A 23,297-nucleotide genomic window follows, 5' to 3' on the forward strand; every position below is an offset into this window, starting at 1 on the left:
GGTTTAGACTAAAGTGAATAGAGTGTGTGTTTATTTTTCTGTTCGCTTATGAACGATTATGTGTGTGTGTCCGATGTGCTTGAGCAAATATGTGTGTAAATCAGTGAGTGAGTATCTGCATTCGCACCTTTTCTTCACTCTGCGTGTGTGTGTGTGTGTATGTGTGATTGCTTCTTACCAATGTAATTTTCACTTTTCTTTTAATCATACTCTGTTTCACATGATATGCCTTTCTCCATCAAAGCGTAACAGAGAGATGAGAGGACTTTTTCCTTTTTACTTCTCTTTTCTATCCAGCTACTTAATTACTTTCTCCTCCTCCTCCGCCTCCTTTTTCCTTTTCTCCTATGTCTCTTTTTAGAGAGTTGAAGTCTCTCTCTCCTCTCTCGTACTTTGCAGATGTTCTCTGCAGTATCCTGTTTCCGCTCTGCTTTTATCTTGTTCTCACTTCATCTCCCTTGTATTACCATAGATTTATGATGTATTAACCCAGATTTATTGTACTCCTCTGCCATAACCACTTTTTCTAGGGGTCGGTCTGCTTAGATTCTAACTAAACTCAGAGTTCACCATAAAACTTTCTTTCTTGTCTTTTTCTTTGAAACTTTTAGTTTAAGCATCAAATTAAGTCATGTTTAGCAGCCTTAAACAAGCTGTGTTGTGTTGGATCAGCATGTTAATGTTACAAAGATAAACATGCATTAAGTAAATATGACACAGGGAGGGAGGGATCCTGTTTTCGGTCTATAGACTCTTCATCATGTCACAATTGAATATATACATTTTGCCAAGATTGTGGGTGTTCTGTGTTGTGTAATCATATTAACTGTTACACAGCCTGCAGTACTGTGCTTTTTTATCTTTCTGGCTGCCACCTTGAATACGTAATGCTCTTTTTGTTTAGAAGTGTTTTCTTTCTCCTTATTTGCCTCCTTCTGAACACTAAAGCCATTTCCACACCCCACACAGTTGCACTCGGATCAGAACACATCCTACAAATCCATTTTGAGACACAAGAATAATGACTCTGAAAATTTGTGTCCCCTGAGAGGAGGATTATAATCCACTGGCCCACAGCCGAGAAGTATAAAACAGTAAGCCAAGTTGTCATCCTGAATGCTCACAAAGAGCCATATTTCTTGTATTACATTGCACTAATAATGTGAAACTTCATTGATCCCCAGTGGCAACTTCCCTCCACAGGGAGTTAAGACCTACAGAGCAGAAACTCTGACGCTTTTCCAGAGATGCTCTAGCAGAGTGAATGCTTGCAAATGTGGATCTATTAACTGCGGACATCTGGACAGTGAAGGACAATGACCCTGCAACTTGACCCCAAACTAAAGCCCTAATCGGCTCAGCCTTAAAAAATAAATCATAGTCATACACTGGGCTCCAAATAGCATTTTGCCAGTGACAGATCTGCTCTAACATCATACCTTCAGACACAGTCAGGCTAGCTCTTTCCAGTCTTTATGCTAAAATAGATTAAGCTGCTGGCTGTAGCCTTATATTTAAAGTATATTTAGTATAAAATTGTATTTCTTTTTGTTACAATCCTTCCACTGCAGCTGGTTTTATTTCATTGTAGTGATTCCAAATTCTTGGAAGTCCCAAAACCTTGCTATATTTCAATATCCCCCAGCCAGTACATCTAAATATTTTGAGTTTAAGAATTTTGTAATTTCATCATCATCATCTAGTATGTTACCCTGGGAGTAACCAGAGGATGTTATTGATGGAATTTGTGACCTGCCCAGTACATCAATCTTGTGCAGCTACTCCAGCGTAAACTCAACTCTTGTGGGATGTTAATAAACACTGTTCCTACATTTTTGTGTAATTGGTTCAGTGTAAAAAAATTCTGCCAGACTGTTCCTTCTCAGCTACTATTACAACCACACACCAGCAGTCATTCAACCCAGAGTCGCTCTCTCACTCTCAGTCTCTCTATCTTTCTGTCTCTTTCATTCAGTTCATTTTCCATCACAGTCAGCTACTTCAGTTTACTGTTTTGTAGATAAAAGTGTGAACAGAAGGAAACCCCACCCAGACCTGCTGACATACAGCGCTCAGTCACACCCAACTGCAGCTACTGCAAAGTGTTTGCTCAGACAGGAAGCACACATTATACACATTCAAAACTGTCTGGCCATATATTTGATAGGAATGAGGATAAAAATCTGTATTTTCTGTTGCTGCAATTGTTTTATTTATGTATGTAAATATAGTTTTGCATGACAAAGCATGTATTTCAGAAGTTTTCCATCTTGCCACACACACACACACACACACACACACACACACACACACACACACAGTGCCAAGGTCAGGCTGTTCACACCTCTATGTGACGTTAGCAGAGCAGCAGGTGGCCGTACAGATGGAGACTGGCATCACTCTTCACACCAGGATATGGAACCTATTAGTCCCACACTGAGAGATGGCTGGTTGCTCAACATCAGACACACACTTGCACACAAATTTTATTCATCTAATCTCTCCCAAAATCTTGTTTGTCTGTCTATCTCCACATAAATCTTTTCTATTTTACTGGTTAATCATTTTCAGACCAATTTGTCAAGATATCATGAGAAAACAAATATTGTAGATCTACAGTATAGCTACAGTTGTCTTATTCATAACTTAAAAACTTATATAGGACAAGTTGATACTTTAATGTAATAGGGTGGGGTCTCTGAGATTTTTCTTGTGGTTACAGTCTGCAGATACAGCGGCTGTTTCAGTTATCCCTCCCTTGCTTTCTTTCTTTCTTTCTTTCTTTCTTTCTTTCTTTCTTTCTTTCTTTCTTTGTGGTGTTCAGAACAGATGGTTGGTTGAAGAAAGAGCCAGAGTGAGCAGAGAAAGAAGTATAGAGAAACTAAGGGAAGGGCTCCTCAGAGTGGTTCACAGCTATTAAACACCCAGAGAGTGATGTTGCACTTTCTTTTCTTCCTTGTCTGACTACCTGCATCTGTCTGCCACTAATCTTACTCTGTCAATTATAGTCCTCTTCTGTCTTCATCACCTCTCTCTGTAAGGAGAAGGGATTGGAGGTTGAAGAGTGTACGGTATTAAGCCGCTTTCAGACACGCGCGCCTTTACGGTAAGCTGTTGGCAATTTAACATGTCATTACTGCTAAACACAAAGTACAGCTGACGCTGATGGGAATGGGAAAAGTTTTAAACCAACGTATTCAGGTGACATGGTAGCTCACCAGGTAGAGTGCATGTCACATGTCAAGGCTGAGTCTTTACTGCTGTGCCCTGGGTTTGAGTCTGTCCTGAGGTCAATAAGTCAAATGACAAAAAAAGGTGTTGGACAAATTAAAACATTGACCAGATGATGGTCAAAAAGTTAAAGTGGACCTGCTTATTTACAGCTCTATATCCTTAGTCTGAGACTCCACTAGAGTAGCTTTGTATGATTGTATTGAAGGGTTTTTCCTGACTCCTGCAGAGCAGTCAGATAACTTAGACAGTCTACGCGGGTCCCTGTGCTTTGTTGGGGTGCTCAGTTGTGCTCTTCCTGGAGCAGATAACCATATTAAGAAATCCATTACGAGCCGACGTCGGCTAGTCACGTAAAGTCGAAAACAATGTTTAAAGCAGTCTGAATTCTGAGCTTTATGCTCAAAGGGATTACATTTACATACATTTATCTCATTATTTGGCACTTGACCTCAACATCTGACATTGTAACATTATACATATGACAGAAACTAAGGAAAAACATGAAAGGTCCCCTTTAAGGGATGGCCAAAGTTATTACAATTCATCCTGTGGGGAAAATAAATATCTTCACTAAATTTCATGGCAATCCATCCAATACTTGCTGATATATTTCAGTCTGTCCTAAACCATCCAACTAACTGACAGACCGATATTGCCATTTTCAGAACCGTTACATTAAATTTTTTTTAGCTGACGCTTTTGAGAAATTGCAAGAATCAAGCAAGTCCATCAACTTCATCAAATGCGTCATATGCTAGCGGGGCTAAAATATACTGAATGTTTTCGTTTCAGTGCTTTTACTGCCGAAGAAATCAACCTGCCATGATTGTCTTATCATCACAAAACAGCAATTAAACTCTCAATTTCTCATTTGCCTAAGGTTAGTTTATGTCCCCAAAATGAGTCTAAACTCTTAAGTGGGGTATCTATAAAACATCAGTTAATCTCCCATGCAGTCTCTTCCTTCAAAATATTACTCTCATCTCCTCTATAACAACACACTTTCTCTTCCTCCTCTCACTGTTTTGCTGCAGCGTCTTACAAATTTGCTGTCCCTACCCTATTTTCATCTAATTTCCTCTCTTCTACATTCACTCCATTACTTTGACCAAAGATTGTTAGAGGACAAAATTGCTGCTCCTAGTCTTTCTTCTTGTCTTCTTTATCTGAGAGATTTACTGTGTGTCTCTCTCATCTTGGCTTTCAAGCCACTTAAGGAAAACAAGGTCATGCTTCCCTTCTCTTTTGAGAGGTTTGTTATTTTCTATCACCTCTCCAATCTCTCGACCATACTCCCATCTCCTCTCTGCACCCTCTTGTGTAGGTATCTTTTCTCCTGGTCTTCTTTCTTTGTCTTTATTCAGTTGTTCACACGGCCCTTTTTGGTTTGAAGACATTTCTTCAAAACGTTTTGAGTTATAATTATTGTATTCGAGGTCCTCAAAAAAAGTATACTTCGTCTTTCCTGGTTTCCTTTCCTTCTTTGTAACCCTGACTTATCTTATGTGCCTCCTTGAATACTGTCTGCAGAGCACATCTCATCCTCTGTCCTCTTGTTTTTTTCCAGTGCTTCAAAGAAATCGTCAGGCTGCCATCCTCTCTGAGTCTTTGTGTCCCTCTCTTCCATCTAACCCTCTCCTATTTCCAGATTCTACTTGAAACCAGGCAGTTGATCTCTCACCATCACTTTACTTCTGTGTATCTGCTGATCACGCTCACTATAACATGATTTATTTGCAATGAAAACGTGGATGCAGCTCATCTTCCCCAACAACCAAGGTTTACATATTATGTTTATTAGTTTGATGACATGGCAGATTTCTGTTACCCTTCTTATAATATGGTAAACTCCAATCAAAAGCGCCAAAATGGAGGGAGGGATTTATTTTCTGTTATTCAAACGTATTTTAATTTGGCATCCACTTGCACTTTGCATATGTAGAGAATCAAAGCACCAGGAATGTACTAAGTTACCTAATGAGTCGCCATTTTGACCTTCTCTCGTCACCATATTGCTTCTTTTCCTCTCTTCACTTTCTCTTCGTCCTCACTGATGACAGCAAGATAACAGTGTGGTTGTTGCCCCCTTCTACTCTTGTCCTTTTCAAGTATCTGTCTGCTTTAATTGTCTCTATGACCTCATGGCTTCATCAGAAGTGACTGGAAGGCAATTAGGTCACACAGCCTCTGGTGTGTAGAGTGCCTGTGTTTCCAACCAGATGATCAATGTCCTATTTGTCACAGTCTCAAACTACATCAATGAGCTATTCATCATTAATGCTCACACTGACACACTGACAGACAAGGACAGTGTGTGTGCAGTCAGTGTCATTCTGTAAGTGAAATATGGTTGTCACAGGGAAATTCCACAGACAGACTTTTATCAACGCTTCCTCTATATGTACACTTTGTGAAGTTTGTCTCAAGAGATGCATTAGGTTGATATCACAGTAAGAATAGTTCTATTTGGATTACATCATAAGAGTTACTTGGTAAACTGAGGGTGATTTTCATCATACTTTTGTAAAATATAACCATAAGTAAAAAAGAAATTATGAAAAACTTTTATTTTATTATTATTCAAGAATGTTAAAGGGTAATTTTGGTTTATTTTAAATGGGGTAGTATTTTTGTAGCAACACTATGAGTTAAGAATGAGTCAAACTTTTTCTTATTGATATACCGATATAGGGGTGGGCGATAGCGGTAAAAAGATGTCAGCGGAGACAGTTTTTTAGCGCAGCGCTCAGAGCGCTTCAAGTTTAAATCTGTTCAACTTTTAACACCGCTGGGCGCTCGGAAAATGAGTTTTTGAGCGCTCTCAACGCTAAAAACGCATTTGACGGACACAAGCCCTAACTCAGACAATTCCAATCACATTTTAAAGGATACCGACTGATTATTGTTATCGCCAAAATCCCAAAAAATAACGAGATATTATTTTTTGCCCATATCGCCCACCTCTATACCGATAGTTATTACCCAGTGTTATCATAACCAATAGATTTGATGACCAAACCTACAAAAATAAGATCAAACGTACTTTACTTGTAATAAACTGGAATGATCCTTTCATGAAAGAGCTCAACCTGTAGGTATACACTGACTGAAGTATCACTGACAAAGAAGCTCATTTTCTTTATAAATAAAGTTCTTAAAATAGCTAAATAGGCCTTAAATTGGATCAAATAATCAATCATTGTAAACAAGTCATGAACTCAAAACATTAATTAAATTAGACCAAAGAATTCCAAACTATTGATGTTTTAATGTAGTGAACTTTCAAAGTAGTTCACCATTACTATGATCCTCCTGGAATCAGTGATCGTTAGAAGCTTTAATGAAGATGTCAACGATTACAGAGCACAGTGTCCATTATCTTTATCAGGTAAAGCTGATCAATTTCTAAATAAATGAGTGAAAACAGGGTTGTAGAGTACTACTCTGCTTCCTCTTCTGGTACTGCATTAGCTCACTGCGTCACTAATTTCCCCACACAAGCTAATGTTACATTGGTCGATGGTGCACTTCCTAATGCACAGAATAAAAGCAACCATTACTGGGCGTGGGCCAGGGTGGGACAGAGGGAGTTGAGGGTCAGGCACAAAGCTGGTCAATTAGACCAATTAGATCAGTCACAGAAAGCAAGCCTATATGGTCGTGGAGACAGAAACAAATAGTTTCACACTGATACACCGATGGGTTTTAAGAGATGAAGGTGGCCATTGCCAAGCTGGTAGATTTCTCCTTGTGGGGCTGTCTTTTTTTCAAAATCAAAGTTTTGAATTCAAAAATATTGTTACAGGTAAAATAGTCTTTTATCACACAGTCAAATTTCAAATTAAAATTGACAGCTGTACCCTACCGGCAAAATGAGCCAGCCTTCTCAGAAAACACTCATCAGTCATTTACTTCACACAAAAAAGAAAACAATGTCTCCAGGGAAATTACATCGAAATTGAAGTCATTACATTTTATCTAATCAGTTCAGTGTGTATGTGTGTGGAGGTGAATCACAAATATGACCTTTTCTAAATTATACTCCAGCAAGCATCAATGCCAGAGATTCAGCAGCCACACAGCACCATTAAGCTGTCAGCTAAAGCAAAAATACTGAAAAGGTTGTTGTGTCTTAAGAGCTGTGCATCAACATCATTCAACATCTGGAATCATAAACGAGTCATCTGCACAGGAAGAACTCTCCGATCATTAGACAGGTGGAGAAAGAAGAGAGATGCTAATGTGAATGTAAACAGGCAAGGCATTAGCATCCATCCTCTAAAGGAAGTGTGTCTCTAGGGACGTGATGAGTCAGCAATAACAACTCAGTTGCTGCAGTTTAAACCCAAACTGTCTTAACTGTTGTAACAGATGCGGTGTAGAGGCTTCGAGGCAGCTTGGCCTTGTGGTTAAAGAGGATGTAACTGAAAAGGCACAGGGTCTCCCCAACACTAACAGCCACTTTGGGGTGTTACCGTATGGCATACTCTGATGCAAATATATGTTCATGTGTTACTAACTCTCCCTTTATTCATTTTTAAAGCAGTAATTGATTTAATTTAAGGGCAGGACAAGTTGTAAATCCTAAAAACTTAAAAGTTACAGTAATATGGAGAACAACTGAGAGTGAACAAAAACAGTGAAACCAAACACAGTGAGCTGAAAGACACTAAAAATCTCTGTAGAGCTGAGAGGAGCTGCAGACTGATCATTTCTTATAGAGCAAATACAGGAGTTGTTAACTAATGGTCCAACTCTCTCTGAAATTGAAACTATTGTTAAGATCTCACTTTATGAAATGTATGGTACTACATTAGACATATATATGTTTTTCTAATTCTAGATTTTAATTTAAGGTTTGTTAAGGTTTTTTATTTGCAGCATCTGAACTGTTTATTCAGGGGAACGTATAGTCTAGGTCTAGTATAGCTATAGAGTTGGTGACCATCAGCATGCATGAGCAAATGTGCAACACACACCCTGCACACAGACACACACACCCTTAATGAGATTCGACTACCAACCTGCATTCTTACCTCAGCATGTGTCACACTTTATCGTCTCACATATACAGACGTACACACAGAGGGCATGCTAATGTTATGCAGGAGCACAATTAGCCCTGTAGGTCATAGGGATGGGTCAATTGCTCTGGCTTTAGACCAAGAGAACGATAGACAGTGTTCAGAGAGACGAATGATAACGCATAATTGTTTCTTTTTAATCTTCCCTACGTACAGTAAACACATACTTAATGAACTCAGTAAAGATTCAGATGGAGAGACATCTGTAGGAGGATTTAGCAGTGTAAACACATTCTTCATGAAGTCAGATAAGCCTGCTGGAGAGACACACAGCTCCTTGCTGTCTCATTGAACACACACACAGAGGTTAACTACTCCCGCATATCATCCTCAGTCAGTAATGTATTGCTTTGTGGAAAACAGTTTCACCACACAACACACACACACACACACACACACACACACACACGCACACACACACACAGAGAAGATTGACTGTCTTGACTTATTTATGCTTCTGTGAGAAGCAAAACACCCCATTTTCTCTCTTCCTTGCTCTCCTTATCTCCCCCTCTCCCTCTCGCACACAAACATAATCAGATACACACTCCATGGTCTAATTACAACCATTTCCAATAGTGTGGTCCATCTTCCCTCACCCACCATACCCATCCATCTCTTCTCTATCTCATCTTCCTCTGTCCTCTCCCCTTCTTCCTCCTGCTCATGCTCTCTGTGTAATTTATACTTTCTCCCCATCTTGTCTGTCTACACCAACTTGCATATTTCTTTCTCTCTACTACCTCCCCCTCTCTCTCATTCACTTACTCTGTCTCCTCCTCTTTCCATTCCTATTCCCCAGACAGACATTATCTGAGGGAATGGCAATTGATTTTCTTCAACCCCTTTTCCTCCATCTCTGTACATCTCTCAAGGATTTTCCTCTTATATCTGTGCATTACCGTTTCCATAAAGACAAGCACACATCCCTTCTTCCTCTTCCCTATCCTCTTCCTTTGACTGTACATGTCTTTGTAAGATCCCTCATGTCTCTCTCTTTCTAACCTTTACAGGTTTTCTCTGTAGTCATGCTGTCTTTGCTCAGTAAGGTAGCAATGCTGATATTCAGTAGGATGCAGGTCTTATTTTACTCGCCCACCAGGTCTTTAATCCATATTAAGTGAGCAAGAGCAGTGTGGTTTTCGTCAGAATTGAAAGCTTGACTTTACAGTGTGCTTTTTAGACACATAAACGGAGAACTTGTAAAGCTAAAGTGTCATTAGTATACGCTTTGTTACCCTCTTAAACATCTCTCTTTCTCCCTCTTCCTTCATCCCTCTTGCCTTCACTCAGCAGGGATCAGACTACAAGCGTCCATCAGCAAAAAACTCAGCAAACACAATTCTTTCCCCTCAGATGAAGTACTTATTTCTGGATGAAGCACTTTTGGAAACTTTGGCCCAGAAATAGCTTCCGTACTGTAGCTGCCTCTGACAGATGAAAGAAGCAATGACATATCTTATTCTAGGAATTTAAAGTTTCTCATTTTCTCCATAAAAAGTTCCTGGCAGGGAGAGTTTAAATACTTTGTCTACTCTTCATCCATCTTCTCTGCGCTTTCTCGGTCTTATCCCCCTCCCCTTCTGTCAACCTCTCCTCCATCTGTACCCTCCCTCATTCTTACAGTGCCTCCTGATCCGCTCCTCTCCCTTTAGTCCCATTAGTTATCTCCTGATGGGTCATTAACTATTAAACACCAGATAGAGGGGAAGGAAGAAGAGGGGCGCTCTGTAAGGTTTGTGTCTAGTTTGCAATAATAAATGGAAATTGGGGGATGACAACAGAGAAAGAGCAGGAGAGGAAGGTGGGGCAAGTCCATAGGGTCTTTTTGTCTTTTCTGTAATGATAAGTGGATATCAGTGGGCAAAGAGAAGAAAGCATTGTGGCTGCTTTCTGTCCTCTGGGATGAGGCGTCACTGTAAGTACAGAAAATGAGAGAAGAGAGGTATTAACATGTAGATAGGCTACGTTTTCTCTGCCTGTCCCATCTGCTTTAAAAAAGCCACTGCAGCCCGACTTTCTTCCCTCCAGGAAATCAGCAGCAGGCCTACTCATCCAGTCAAGCTTAAGAAGGTTTCTGGTTAATCCAAAGACACTGAAGCCTTCAGATGAGTTAAAAGGGTCTTCAGTGTATGTGGTCACTGAGGCCATGCTGTTAATTAAGTTTATTGAATTTTGCTTCCATCTAGTGGTCAAAGATGAAAATTGTTGCCTTTCCCCCGGAATATATTTACAGTGTTTTGCAATTACAGAGACTCAAAAACTGGTATTTGTGGTAGAATTATTGAACCCACTAATTCATGTAATCTATCTGTTGACCAGGCATGCTAAATCATAAGCACATTGTCTGCTTTACACTAAGTTTGAAATTCTAAAACACACTTTTTGCAAAGAACTACAGTTATCTCCATTAGACACATCATTAAAAAAAAAAGCCTGTGTATGTTGTTTCCACTGCCATTAAAATACCATACTAGATAGAGTGATAGATCACTTAGAAATCAGAGTTTAAACACTATATATAAAATAGGATTCAGGCTGCTCTTTGGTGCGCACAACAATGGAGGTCAACTTTGGAGAGAGAGTTGGAGAAAGATGTGTTCAAGTAAGAGGAGGACGAGGACTAGGAAAACAAGGAAGATGAGGATGACGACGAGGTGAAGGAGTAAGAGGACACATAGCACAAGGAGTGACGAGAGGATAATTAAAAAGAAATAGAATTGTCACAAATGACTCTGGGAAGATGGTACTTCCCCTAATGTTTAGCTAGAGAGGACATCCCTTGTGATGTTGATGAGGTGCTGTGGCCTGAAGAATTGAGGTTTCCCCAGTGCATTTCTGTAGCACATTATTTCTGATGTCTGTGTAAAACATTATTTGAAACAAAATCTTGGGCTTTACCATAATGAATTTCAGATTCTGATTTCTTGAATCCAAATATTAATGCCTCTGTGTGTCTGTCTTCAGACTGTCTAATGCTGGGAACGGAGGTGGACCTGCAGCAGGTAGAAAACAGTGTTTTCACCATAGAGATGGTGTTGAAGGCGTGGCTTCAAGAGCAGGGAGGAGACAGAGAGCACCTCCACCTCCTGCTGCCCAGCCCCCTGGATAATCCCATTCCAGGTACAGGTACTGCACACAAGCACACCTGTATATCTTTTTAGCATCAAGGCTACTTGAGAACCCAAGAGCAAAAGATACAGGCAGGAGACTTGATCTGGTTACTTATATTTATTCACAACATGCTTGAAAAGGGGTATGTCTTGGGTATGAGGCAGACTGAGACTAGTCCAGAGCAGAGTTGTAACCAGGTGGAGTCGGAGTGGAAACTTGACCAGTGCTTGGAAGGGTCCAGTTAAGGGAGGCCAGGGAGATGATATGTTCAGAGGGTGGAGTACCAGAACAAATCCAACTGAGATGGTGGATGAGGCAAGAGGGAGTCAGGCAGGAGTCAGGCCGGGGAACTGTAGGTAGAGGAGAACAGGAAACAGGAACTAGGCAGATACTGAAGGCTGCACACTTGACTGACTAGGTAAACAGAGTCTAAGGAGAGAACCAGGTATTTGAAGCAGAGCCGGATGATGATGATGATGATAATGATGATGGCTGTCAGCTGGGGGCCTGACTCCTGCACTCCTAACTCCACTCCTGTAATCAAACATACACAGAGAGACAGCCAGTTAAACTGAAGTTGAGACCTTGGCGATTAGCAACATGTATGTGTTTGATTTCAACTGATAATGACAAAACTACTCTGAGTATGGAACATTAACCATGCAACACACAATGTGGCAAACTATGAGAATATACAGTTAACTTCTACACAGTTACAGTACAAAGACAAACAGTGGTGTCAACACACATTACAAATATAAAGTTGCTACTAAAGACAGGAAAAAAATACTAAAGAGATAAAAGTTATCATGCAGCCAGAGTTCTACTGAAAACTTTTTTGGGAGATAGAGAAGATAGTTGACATCTTCTTTGACATAAACTACAGTTTCATTAGACATTACAAATATAAAATTGCTACTAAAGACAGGAAAAAACATACTAAAAAGTTTTGTGTCCCTAGATGGCACAGTACAGATGGCATGTTACACTAATAACTGTCTGTTCACACTTTTTTTTAATATTTGTCATCTGTGTAGTGTGTGTGAAGTGTGACATGCAGGAGCGTCTGATAAGCCCCGCCCTCATCCCACTGAACCCTAACTTGGGTGTGAAGACTGAGAGCGTCCGGGACTTCCTGTCTGTCACTAAGGGATCAGCCAATCAGAGTCAACCGCCACGGAGACTGAAAGCAATCAAGTAAGAGCAGGGGCTGCAAGGATGGCTTCTTATTATAACCGGGTGCATTAAAAAGTCAGCTTCTGTTGCTTTCAACTCAGATCCACATGCTTTTTGAGCTTCAGTTAAAAGGAATAAGAAAATACTAGTGCTGAAATTTGCATTTCTTCATTCCCTTTTCACACGACTACCCGACCAGTTAAAAGTGATTTGATTCAAAGCCCCAGGCTGCTACGGGGCCAGGAAATGTGTTGCATACTATAGTAAGGAACATGAATGAAAGACAAGAAAAAAATAATGTTAATACTTTTTCCCACTTTTTCCATGTGTTTGAATGGAACATAAAACTCCAATCTAACCACACTGATGATCAGCTGACATTATTGTTGTTTTTGGAAAATGGATTTTAATAATCATGCAACTGTTTCTCAAAAATAAACCCGAAGCAACAAACTAAATCTGTAATAGAAGCAGAAAACCGCAGTTTAAAACCTGAATTCAATCTTTTCAGGCACATCCATGCTTCATTGCCTTTTAGATTGCTGAGAGAGAGAAAGATGAAGCATGCATGTGTGTATGATTTTGTGTGTAATGTTGTGTGTATAGAGTAAAACCCTGTTTGTCAATGAATGGCTCCATTCTGATGGCAGGGAGTAGTGGAATATTTCTTAGATGAAACTCTAGGATCACATCAGAGTCTGCTTTGTTCTGCTGGAGTCATGCTCAGATGCTGGAAAACACTCAAAACAAGTAGAGTTGGGCAGAATAATTGCTCCATGGCTGAAAGCACCAGCCTAGAAATTTCCGACATATTGGCGAGGAAATGTTTTTATTCCCGTATTGTAGAAACTCATGGGACATGGGCAGCGTGGTATAAACAAGGAAAAGACAGGAATTTAATGCCAGATAAGCGATAAGGCTGGTTACAAGGAATAAAAAAAAGCTAAAGGTTTTTATAAGTCTCTAACAACACATCCATGATAAAGAATATTGTAATAGTTTCCTTACAGGACAAGCATGCTCACTTCTTTGATACATGTGTTTGTATAATATCTTCACATGTTTTTATGTCTTTGTGAATTCCTTTTTTACGTGTCTATAAATATGACAATACTGTTTTGAATGGATTAACAACTCATGTACTACTGGTCGATCAGCTGGAGACAAACTGGTATTAATAGCTCTCTTGTTCAAAAGCTGAGGTCATTCCTTCTAAAAATATACACACACACATACATACACCTGCACACAGAGCATCACACATACAGTCGAGTGTATTGTATGTACACACACTTTCTTCACTGATGATAGAAAGCAGACATTCATGCCGAAACGAGGTGAACAGTTTCTTCCTCTTCCCTGATTTGCATTAGTTTTACATTTTCAGGAGCTGCAGTAGGATGTAATGTGTGCCTGTGTATTAGGTGTGTGTGTGTGTGTGTGTGTGTGTGTGTGTGTGTGTGTGTGTGTGTGTGTGTGTGTGTGTGTGTGTGTGTGTGTGTGTGTGTGTGTGTGTGTTTGTGTGTGTGTGTGTGTGTGTTTTGCATACCGGTCAGTCCTAAGGTTATTGTGCTCTGTGTGTGTGCTTTACATACTGATGAGTCATGATTTACAGCAGTTACATTTAAATGAAACTGGAGGACGGTCACAGGGATGATGTCATTATCGGCCTCTCTGCTCCTGGTGATTTGTCATGGGTTATCATGCAGCCGAAGTTCTACTGAAAACTATTTTGGGAGCTTAGAGAAGATGGATGACGTCTTCTCTTTGACATGAAGAGACAGTTGAATGCAACAAGACAGTTGCTGTGGGGAAAAACATATATCATCATGTGTGTCCTTCATTTTGGGTTTGCATGCTAACCAAGTTTGTGTGTGTGTGTGTGTGTGTGTGTGTGTGTGTGTGTGTGTGTGTGTGTGTGTGTGTGTGTGTGTGTGTGTGTGTGTGTGTGTGTGTGTGTGTGTGTGTGTGTGTGCTGTAGAATTCTGCATGCAGATGGAGTGTGTGAGAGTGTGTTGTACGGCCTGCCGCTGGTGATCCGCCCCACCACCTGCTGGCAGCTGGACTGGGATGAAATGGAGACCAACCACAACTTGTTCCATGCTCTCTGCCACACACTCAGGGTGTGTGAATGTGTTTACTGTTTGTTCATCTCACAAATTAGACATGTTAGATCAACAGAAACAGGACAATCATATATGATCATTATAGGGTGTGTTTACATTATTCAAATCAGGTTCATTTTTACATTTTAACATTTCCTTTAAGAGCAAACAAATGTAATTGTTTACTGTCCACACATTCGTGCCACAGAGCGTATTATAATTATTTTCCAAAAATAAAAGATCATAATCAGACAGCTTTACATTCATTTTCTGAAAGTTTATTATAGATCAGGTTTGAGTGACAAAATAATTACTCTCTTCTTCCTCTTATGCTCAACTGCTAAACCCTCTGATTGACTCTTTCGGGTTACTTTTTGCACTTTGTAACATTCTCAGTCTCCCTATATGCGATACAAATGAATGAAACGGACTGATGTTACATTTTTCCCTCTTTCAGAGTCGTGACCTGTTCCTGCTGCTGCAGGTGGAGCCCGCACAGAGGTCTACAACTGGAGGTTCAGGTCCGTGTGTGTGTGTGTGTGTGTGTGTGTGTGTGTCTGTGTCTGTCTGTCTGTCTGTCTGTCTGTCTGTCTGTGTGTGTTGTGTGTGTGTGTGTGTGTGTGTGTGTTGTGTGTGTGTGTGTGTGTGAGTGAGAGACAGAAAGAGAGAAAGAATTGATCAGTTGTCATTAAAGCACTCTTATGTCCCATGTATGTATATGTGTTTGTGTACAACACAGGTGTGTATTCTCACTACGTCCTCCAGCCATCCCAGTCTCTCTCCCTTCTTTTGAAGCCTGTGGTCTCCAGAGAGTTGCTGCTGCCCTGCTCACTGCCTGTCCCAACTCAGGAACCTGCACCAGAAACCATGCAGACTATACAGGTTAGACAGAGGCACCCAGAACTCAAACCTTCAAAACACCTTCAAAACAATTCCAAATCGCTCCAGATGCTGTGCCATTGGTGTATAAATGTGTGTGTGTGTGTGTGTGTGTGTGTGTGTGTGTGTGTGTGTGTGTGTGTGTGTGTGTGTGTGTGTGTGTGTGTATTTCTGATGAGCAGTTGGCACCATGTATGCTGCATCAGTGTAGGAATGTGACATGTAGTGTGAAAGGCTTTGAGGTGTCTAGTCGGAAGACTAGAAAGGCTCTACATAAGTGCAGTCCATTTACCCATCTACCCTGCAGTAACAATGTCATATATCTGATGAAATATAAGACTGAAGAAAATCTGCAGGTTCAGTTATTAAGTGCTTAGATAAATGAAGGTTTCTCTGAAGAAGAATCTGGTCGATGGATCGGATAGAACATTTCATCTGAATTACATAAAAAAAGATAAACCTCAGCCCTCATCTAAACATATATATACACACATATGTATAAATATATAGATATATGCAGTTATAATGACAAATTCAAATACAGTACACATATGTAGTAGGCATGTGAGAATATCCATTGAAACAGTGTAATTTAATAGGAAACACGAGTTATACTGTAGTTATCATCCCCAAAAATCTGTATTATTGTTGACTATATATTATGGCATAATTTATCCCATTGCTATATTGAACATAAATTGATACACCACTAATTCACAATGTTTGATTAGTATGAATTGTATTTATTTTATGTCTGAAGGTGGAAAATTATTTTAAGTTTTAATTCTAATCAAGATACTAAGTATCACGTATATTTTCAACAGGCTGTGCTTACCATTCAATTTTCAAACTGGCACTAGCTTTATGTGCCTAGCTCCTTGACATTGAGTTCAATGATTTTATTTGCAAAAAAACCAACCCACACACAGACGTTCAGACATTCAAATGATACTGGAATGATGTTTGTTTTCTGTCTGTTTCTCTGTCAGGGCTGTCTCACTCAGCTGGATGAGGAGTTTGTGTTCAGCCCTCTTTCTCTGAGCAGTAACCTGTACCAGCACCTCAGGAGCAGAGGCCTGCTGTCACAGCCACGATACCCATACAGGTCAGAGGGGAGTGGTGTGGTGATGTATTTATGATTAAGATAAGTAATGGATGTAGTGGTCAATGATGTAAGAAAGAAAAATGTAGGATGATGAAACTCTATGTGAATATAATGACTTAACAAAGCATGATGATTACAGTAAAGTTAATATTATAAATTGGCCTCAATCTGAACAGCATATGACAAAATTATACATAGACTGAAAACATATGAAAAATATAGATCTGCCAGGATGCTGAAAGACTTCTATTGCCGCCACAAGACTGTGAAGACAATATAAATGAGGATGACAATGATTGTGATAATGTAAGATTTCAGATAATGATTATAAGGACATGTCTTTGATGATGGTTGATTCCAGGTTGCAGCCAGCCGCTGCCCACAGAGACCAGTCACAGCCACTAGAGGGCCCTAAAACCACAGGCAGCAGACAGCCTCGGCAGGTAAACACAACATCTTTATGGTGGTATAACGTCACAGTGTGCTGCTCGTATAAATGAGCACAATGATTATGACACGAGGGAAGTTGACAATATGAGTCGTGCAGTTTGACAGGACAAAGCAGGAAGAATATTTTTTCCACTTCATTATATTATTATTCATGTGCTTTACTAAACAACTTCCTCTTAACTTCTCACTTCCGTATTTACTCAATAGATGGCAGCACTGGCAGACAGGACCTTAACCAGTGATGGAAGAAGTACCCAGGTTCTTTATCTAAGTAAAAGTAAAGAAAATACTCCATTACAATGCAAAATCCTGCATTTAAAATCCTACTTAAAGTAAAAGTACAGGCTAACTTTACTATTACAAGTACTCGTTTTTCAGAAATCTCCCCTGGGACTGTTATAATATAATACATTTGATTATTCATACTGATGCATTGTGTGTAAGCAGCAGTATGGTACTGTTGTAGCTGCTCAAGGTGGAGTTAGTCTTACTTTATATACAGTTCAGTACTAATGGTTCCAAACCTAGAGGTCGAGCCAATGGGTCAAATGTAAATCTGAGGACTTTGTGAACAGTCATTTAGATGAAACCATGTGATAAGTTTATTGGGGAAAGTCTTCGGTTGAGTCTCTTTGGTGAACTTCTTTAAAAGTCAAAGACATCTGACACATTACAAAGAGCCACACACTGGTTTCATGTAGGTCACACTGGTTTGTTGAACCAGTTCATATTTAACAATGTTTTGCTCATTATGTTGTTTATGTAGAAGTTTATATAAATGTAGTAGACTCTAAGTTAACTAAAACTAAAATGTTAACACAGGAAGAGATTAGATTATCTCTCCAAGTCCTATTGAATGTGTTTTTAAACAGGAACAGATAATGTTAATGTGTAATTTTATTGTTTTATTTTATAGTCTTTACAGTGAGTCATAAACTCTGATAAAACTAGCTGTCACAAAAGGATCATCTTAAAGGTTTAGACTAATGTGCATTTGATACCAAAATCCTCAGTATAAAAAAGGTGCTTTTCCAGAAGTCTGGTAACAATTAATCTACTGGAAATGTGTCAGCTAGTATTGTTCATTAAATTTCAAAATGTACTGTAAATGGCTACTGTGCAGGCAGAGAACACGTCTCATAACTTTAAGTATAACAGACGGCGTCTCGCTTTGAAAGACCCTAACATCCCTCCATGTTATTTTGTTACATGGACTGAGGCCGGCTGTGACCTGAGAGTGTGTAGCTGTTGGCAGTGTGACTCATCTGGGTTGATAAGGCTGCTGACATGCAAATATTTCTCTTCAGCGGCAAAACGCTCCGCTTTTGTTTTGTTCGGTTCCTTGTCTTTTTATTCACCACGGTGGAACTTAACTCTTAGCTCTTAACATAATGTTTGTATTTGCACTGTTAATGTCTTCCTCCTCTCACCTTTTCCTCTCTGACTCTTTATCTCTCTTTTGTTCCACCTCCTCCAGAGTCTCCTCCTCTTCCTCCCTTTTATCTCACTCTTTCTTTTCTCGCCTTTCTTATCAATCAAGTGCATGCAAGACGTGACAGCTCAGACTGTATTATCTTGTTGTTTAAGTTAAAGTAGCATTAAATGAAAACTTTGAATATATAAGTCATATATAAGTGATATAAGTCGTGTGTTTTCTCCACTCAGCCACAAAGCCAGGGTCGCCAACTGGGAACGAACAGCAAGGTCAGGGCCACTGTGGCTCCCTTCCCCTCTTCCTCCTCCCACTCGTCCTCCTCTTCCTCCATGGCACCTCCTCCTGCTAAGGCCTCTCGTCCGGCACTGACGCTCCTCAGCAGCAGCAGTGGTGGAGGTCGCCGGGCCCCGGCCCCTACGCGTCAGGACGGTGACAATGATGATGTTTCCATGGTAATACAGTAAGAACGCAGGAGGGTGGGATGAGAAAAGTGGGCCAAGGGAACAATAGAGTGACAGGGAGGTGACAGAGAGAGAGAGAGAGGTGGTGCAGTGCATCCTGAACATTTATCACACACACTTCTTTCAGTATCCTGTCCTGTCAACTTCAAAAGTGCTTTACAGTGAGCTATAAGATAGCTTATTCAGCACACACACATAAACACACACATTCTGTGTCCATTGTAAGTTTGTGAGTAATTAAGCAGCTCATAAAGGCTTTGAAGACTTTGTAAAGGAGGGCATACACAACACACACACTACTCTGTGCTGCACTCTGTGTGGTTACAGCTTCTTTTGATACTTGAGTTCGTCTCTATTTTTTCTCACCACACCAACCGTATTAGCTGAATTTAACAAGCCTCTGTGCATGAGCGCGCGTGTGTGTGTGTGTGTGTGTGTGTGTGTTTGTGAGAAAGGAAAGTTTCAACTTGCTGCCATCTGCACATTGCTGAGGCAGCAAAACGTCCAAATCACACACCGTGAACAATGAAAAAGCACAAGGAAAGATGAAAAGAAGGGAAACAGCAGGACAATGGAGGCCTGGAAGAGTCGCAAAATGGAGGGAAGGAAGAGAAAGTTATAAGAAATGACAAAAAGAGCAAAAGGTGGGCGGCGAGGGAGATCAGAGGGTGATTAAAGGGTGTATAAAAAGCCTTGTCTGCATGTCACAGCGCACCCACTAGCACACATGAACGGTTGAAAGCCAGAAACCAGCTTTAAAATTATGATTCAGGCATAATAAAGCAGACATATTGCGGCTATAGTAGTACAGTGACTTATAGACAAACACACATATGCACATTCCATTTCCATTTTGCCCTTAAGCCCCAGTCTGAACACAGCTTCACTGTTTTAATGAGACAGAGAATAAAGCAGCAGACAGAGGGGCCTCTCTGCACTCCTTCACCCCCGCAGCTCCCTCTCTCTCCGGGGGTTGAAAGGCAGCGTGAGGGGGGTCTGTGGTGGATGGAAGGAGCACAGAGACTGCAATAAAACTGCAGTAAGCTCTCTAAAATATTGAATGTGACACACTGAGAAGGTTTGCGATGAAGAAAAATCTTCCGCCGTGTGTTTGAGGGGTTGACTCGAGTCCATGCAGTGACATCACTGTTACATTCACACACATTTAATTGATGATTCGTGCTCATACGCACACATTGGTCAGTCAGACACATCCACCGTCACTATTATTAATGTATTCCTCATCCACACACACACACACACACACACACACACACACACACACACCGCTTAATCAGTCTCCCGCCATTCCACCCCCTTGTTGAACCTTATAACATTATAGCCACTGCCCCGGTGGCAAATGTCTTCATGACATTGTGATGTCACAGGACTTCCGCATTCACAAATTACATCCACAACGATCCTATTGTCCCCGAAGAGAATTTGACCGGACCTCCGAAACTACCCACTGACATTTTACCCACTCTCCTCTCTCACTCTATAGTGTCTGTTGAGTCCTCGCGCACTCAGGGAAGTTGAGTCAATGTGTGTGAGTTTCAAAAAATTTGTTCAAATAGAACAACAGCAGCCTCTCTGTCCGCAGAAAGGTCAAAAGGCTGGAGCCAAAGTTCCCCTGTTTGACCCTGCAGCGTATCAGTCACACTCCTCATTAAATGTCACAACTGTTAGAGATTAATGGGCTATGAGCAACAAAAGTGTCCCTATTTGTGTTTGTAAATTCATTCAGTGTTGAATGTAACGGAAGGCTCTCGCTAGTCAGGAGAGGTGTCAAGACGTTTTTGACCCGTAGCAGTTCTTTGTTCGTTGTTGTTTTTATTCCACCACACAAACATCTTTATCGCATAGTGTTAACTTCCTCATGTTCCTGTTCAGCTTTCATGTTCTGTCTGTTGTTTCAAAAGGAAACTGACTCATTCACTCTGTAAATTGATATTTCAGCAGTTCAGTCATTTCAGGATCTTCGATCTTGTCCATGTATAAATATATTTATAGACATATTTATTGACTTTCTCTCAGATTTGTATTTTAACAATGTCTAATAACTGTGGGTTAATAAAGTGTAGATTTTGGTTGGAGATTTATTGTGGTAACTGTTCTGTAACTTCTGTAAAGTAGCTTGACATAACTTTACTTTGAAAAGAGGTCATCTAACCACCTTTAACACCCACTGGTTCGCCTGCGCAGTGCTTGCACTATGTAGAACTTCCACCGACAGGCACAGTCCAACTACAAGCAAATCAAAATTGTTGGGAAACCTTATCTCATCTATTTTTTATTCTGCAGATTGCGGAAATTGTGTCAGCAGGTTGTTAATCCCTGCTTGTTGCCTCTTTGCGTAACAGTTTCATGAGTTAAAGGTCCAGTGTGTAACATTTAGGAGGATCTATTGGCACAAATGGGATATAATATTAATAGGTATGTTTTTCAAGAAATCGTTGTCTACAGAAGGAGCAAGTCCATCATGTTGAGCCACCATGTTTCTACAGTAGCCAAGAACAGACAAACCAAACAATGGCTTTAGACAGGGCCTTTCACGATTTTACGTTACCTGAGGGCCACCATAGATTCTCCCAAACGCTTGGAAAGGGAGGGGTCAGGGGAGGGGCATTCAGTTTGTCGTAATCTGCGCCTTTAAACTCCTTTAACCTCATTCATATATTAGCAATGGTTGTTAGGTGAACTGGGACGGTAGAAATTGCTCCAGGAAGATAATGCAAAGAAGCAATGTTGTGAATCTTGCATAAAGATCAAACAGGTGCAGCAGCCCCTCACAGCATTTCATCGACTGATATTTAGCCCAACAGCGTCATTAAAATAAAGTAACAATATGCTTTTATATGAATAATTAGCAGAGAATGAGAGAGAAAAGGAAGAATGAAATACCTGCACAGTTGCTTTTGTCTGCTGCTAGGACTGGATGAGACTCTGATATAGTGCATGGGTCTAATGGTCAAAAGATTAAAACTTTTAATCCTAACTGCTTTAACCCAAAAGGTCGTATGAGGTGATGCCCGCAGAAAAAAGTCTAGACATTTGTGAGATGCACCGTTGCTGAGTGTAGACAGAGTGATCACACACCACTGTACAGGAGACAGTTTGTCTCCTACTTTTTACGTTTTGATTCATCACTTCCTGAGGGGTGGAGAGGTGACCTTTCACTGCACCGTTTTGTCTAATGCTGCAGACAGTGAATACATGCTGTGTGGACAGGACACTCTTCTGTTATGGTTCCATTTTGGCTAAGTTCTGTATTTTTGTTCAGAAGTTTCTTGGCTTCCTGTTTCTTGAAACCTGTAGCATCTGATGCAGTCTAACACAAAAATTTGCCCTTTCCGAAAGTTAGAAAAAAAAAAAAGATTTCCATTCTGATATTAAAAAATAACTTGTGGTCTGCCTGGCTAAAAGTGCAATAGTATTTCTTCTGTGTCTCATCAGTTTCTATATCTGAGTCAGGATAATATTAGCGCTGTGACTTCCTGCTTTATCTCAATGTTCCATTTGATTTACTGAAATCTGCAGAAGAGAAGAACCTCAGCCAGACTCTCTATCCATCTCACAAACCGACGACACAGGACTCTAACATACACACAGCCGAACAGAGCAGGAACTCACACAAGAGTCACAATTCATATACAGGTTCCAGACAGAGAATAATCAAGTCCCTCACAAACAGAGCTGGGTGAGAACAGAAAGAGGAAGTGCATCTTTGCAAGGAGGAAGTGAGGAGGTGAAGTCAGGAGGCTGCAGGACCTGAACTAGAATCCTACTGGCAGAAATCTGAAAGGTCTGTACTCCTACGCAGGTCTAGAAAAAGTCTGGAAATCTGAGACAAGATTGTGAACAGAAAACATAGTGAAAACTGGCTCCAATCACGGGTGGAATTATGAACCTAGGGTCACTGACACTTCCTGAAAAACAATAAAAAAATCTCTTCATTGTCTCACTTCACATTTATACATGCATTCAGCAGACTTTTGCACAGGCGTCCCCCTTTTTTTTTGAGGTCATGGGGCCACAATCTGAATGAGAAAATGTAATTTCCTTCAGATAGCGGTGAGAGGCGAGAGTGAATGAAACTTTCTTTCAGACACACGTGACTGAATGGGTTGGCCCACGCACAGCTAAAAATAACTTCTGGTGGTCTGCAGATTCACAGACGAGCGGAAACCGGACAGTTTCAGGTGTTCCTGAAGGGGGAACATACGAATCCTCCTCAGATGTGCGCAAGAGAAA

General features: G+C 40.5%; 1 protein-coding gene across 1 annotated transcript in view; it reads left to right on the plus strand.

Moving 5' to 3' along the window:
- m1ap (meiosis 1 associated protein) overlaps positions 1-21,508 on the plus strand; it is a 42,733-nt gene extending 21,225 nt beyond the window's left edge. The window contains exons 5-13 of the mRNA XM_051428500.1: positions 11,286-11,441; positions 12,470-12,629; positions 14,590-14,731; positions 15,171-15,234; positions 15,453-15,595; positions 16,582-16,697; positions 17,059-17,140; positions 17,396-17,397; positions 18,821-21,508. Coding sequence (XP_051284460.1) covers positions 11,286-11,441; positions 12,470-12,629; positions 14,590-14,731; positions 15,171-15,234; positions 15,453-15,595; positions 16,582-16,697; positions 17,059-17,140; positions 17,396-17,397; positions 18,821-19,046 — 1,091 coding nt within the window. The 3' untranslated portion in view covers positions 19,047-21,508. The remainder of the gene's footprint in view (positions 1-11,285; positions 11,442-12,469; positions 12,630-14,589; positions 14,732-15,170; positions 15,235-15,452; positions 15,596-16,581; positions 16,698-17,058; positions 17,141-17,395; positions 17,398-18,820) is intronic.
- Positions 21,509-23,297: the final 1,789 nt, after the last annotated feature.

This window comes from Dicentrarchus labrax, unplaced genomic scaffold (genome assembly GCF_905237075.1).
Source record: "Dicentrarchus labrax unplaced genomic scaffold, dlabrax2021, whole genome shotgun sequence".
Classification (NCBI taxonomy): Eukaryota; Metazoa; Chordata; class Actinopteri; family Moronidae; genus Dicentrarchus; species Dicentrarchus labrax.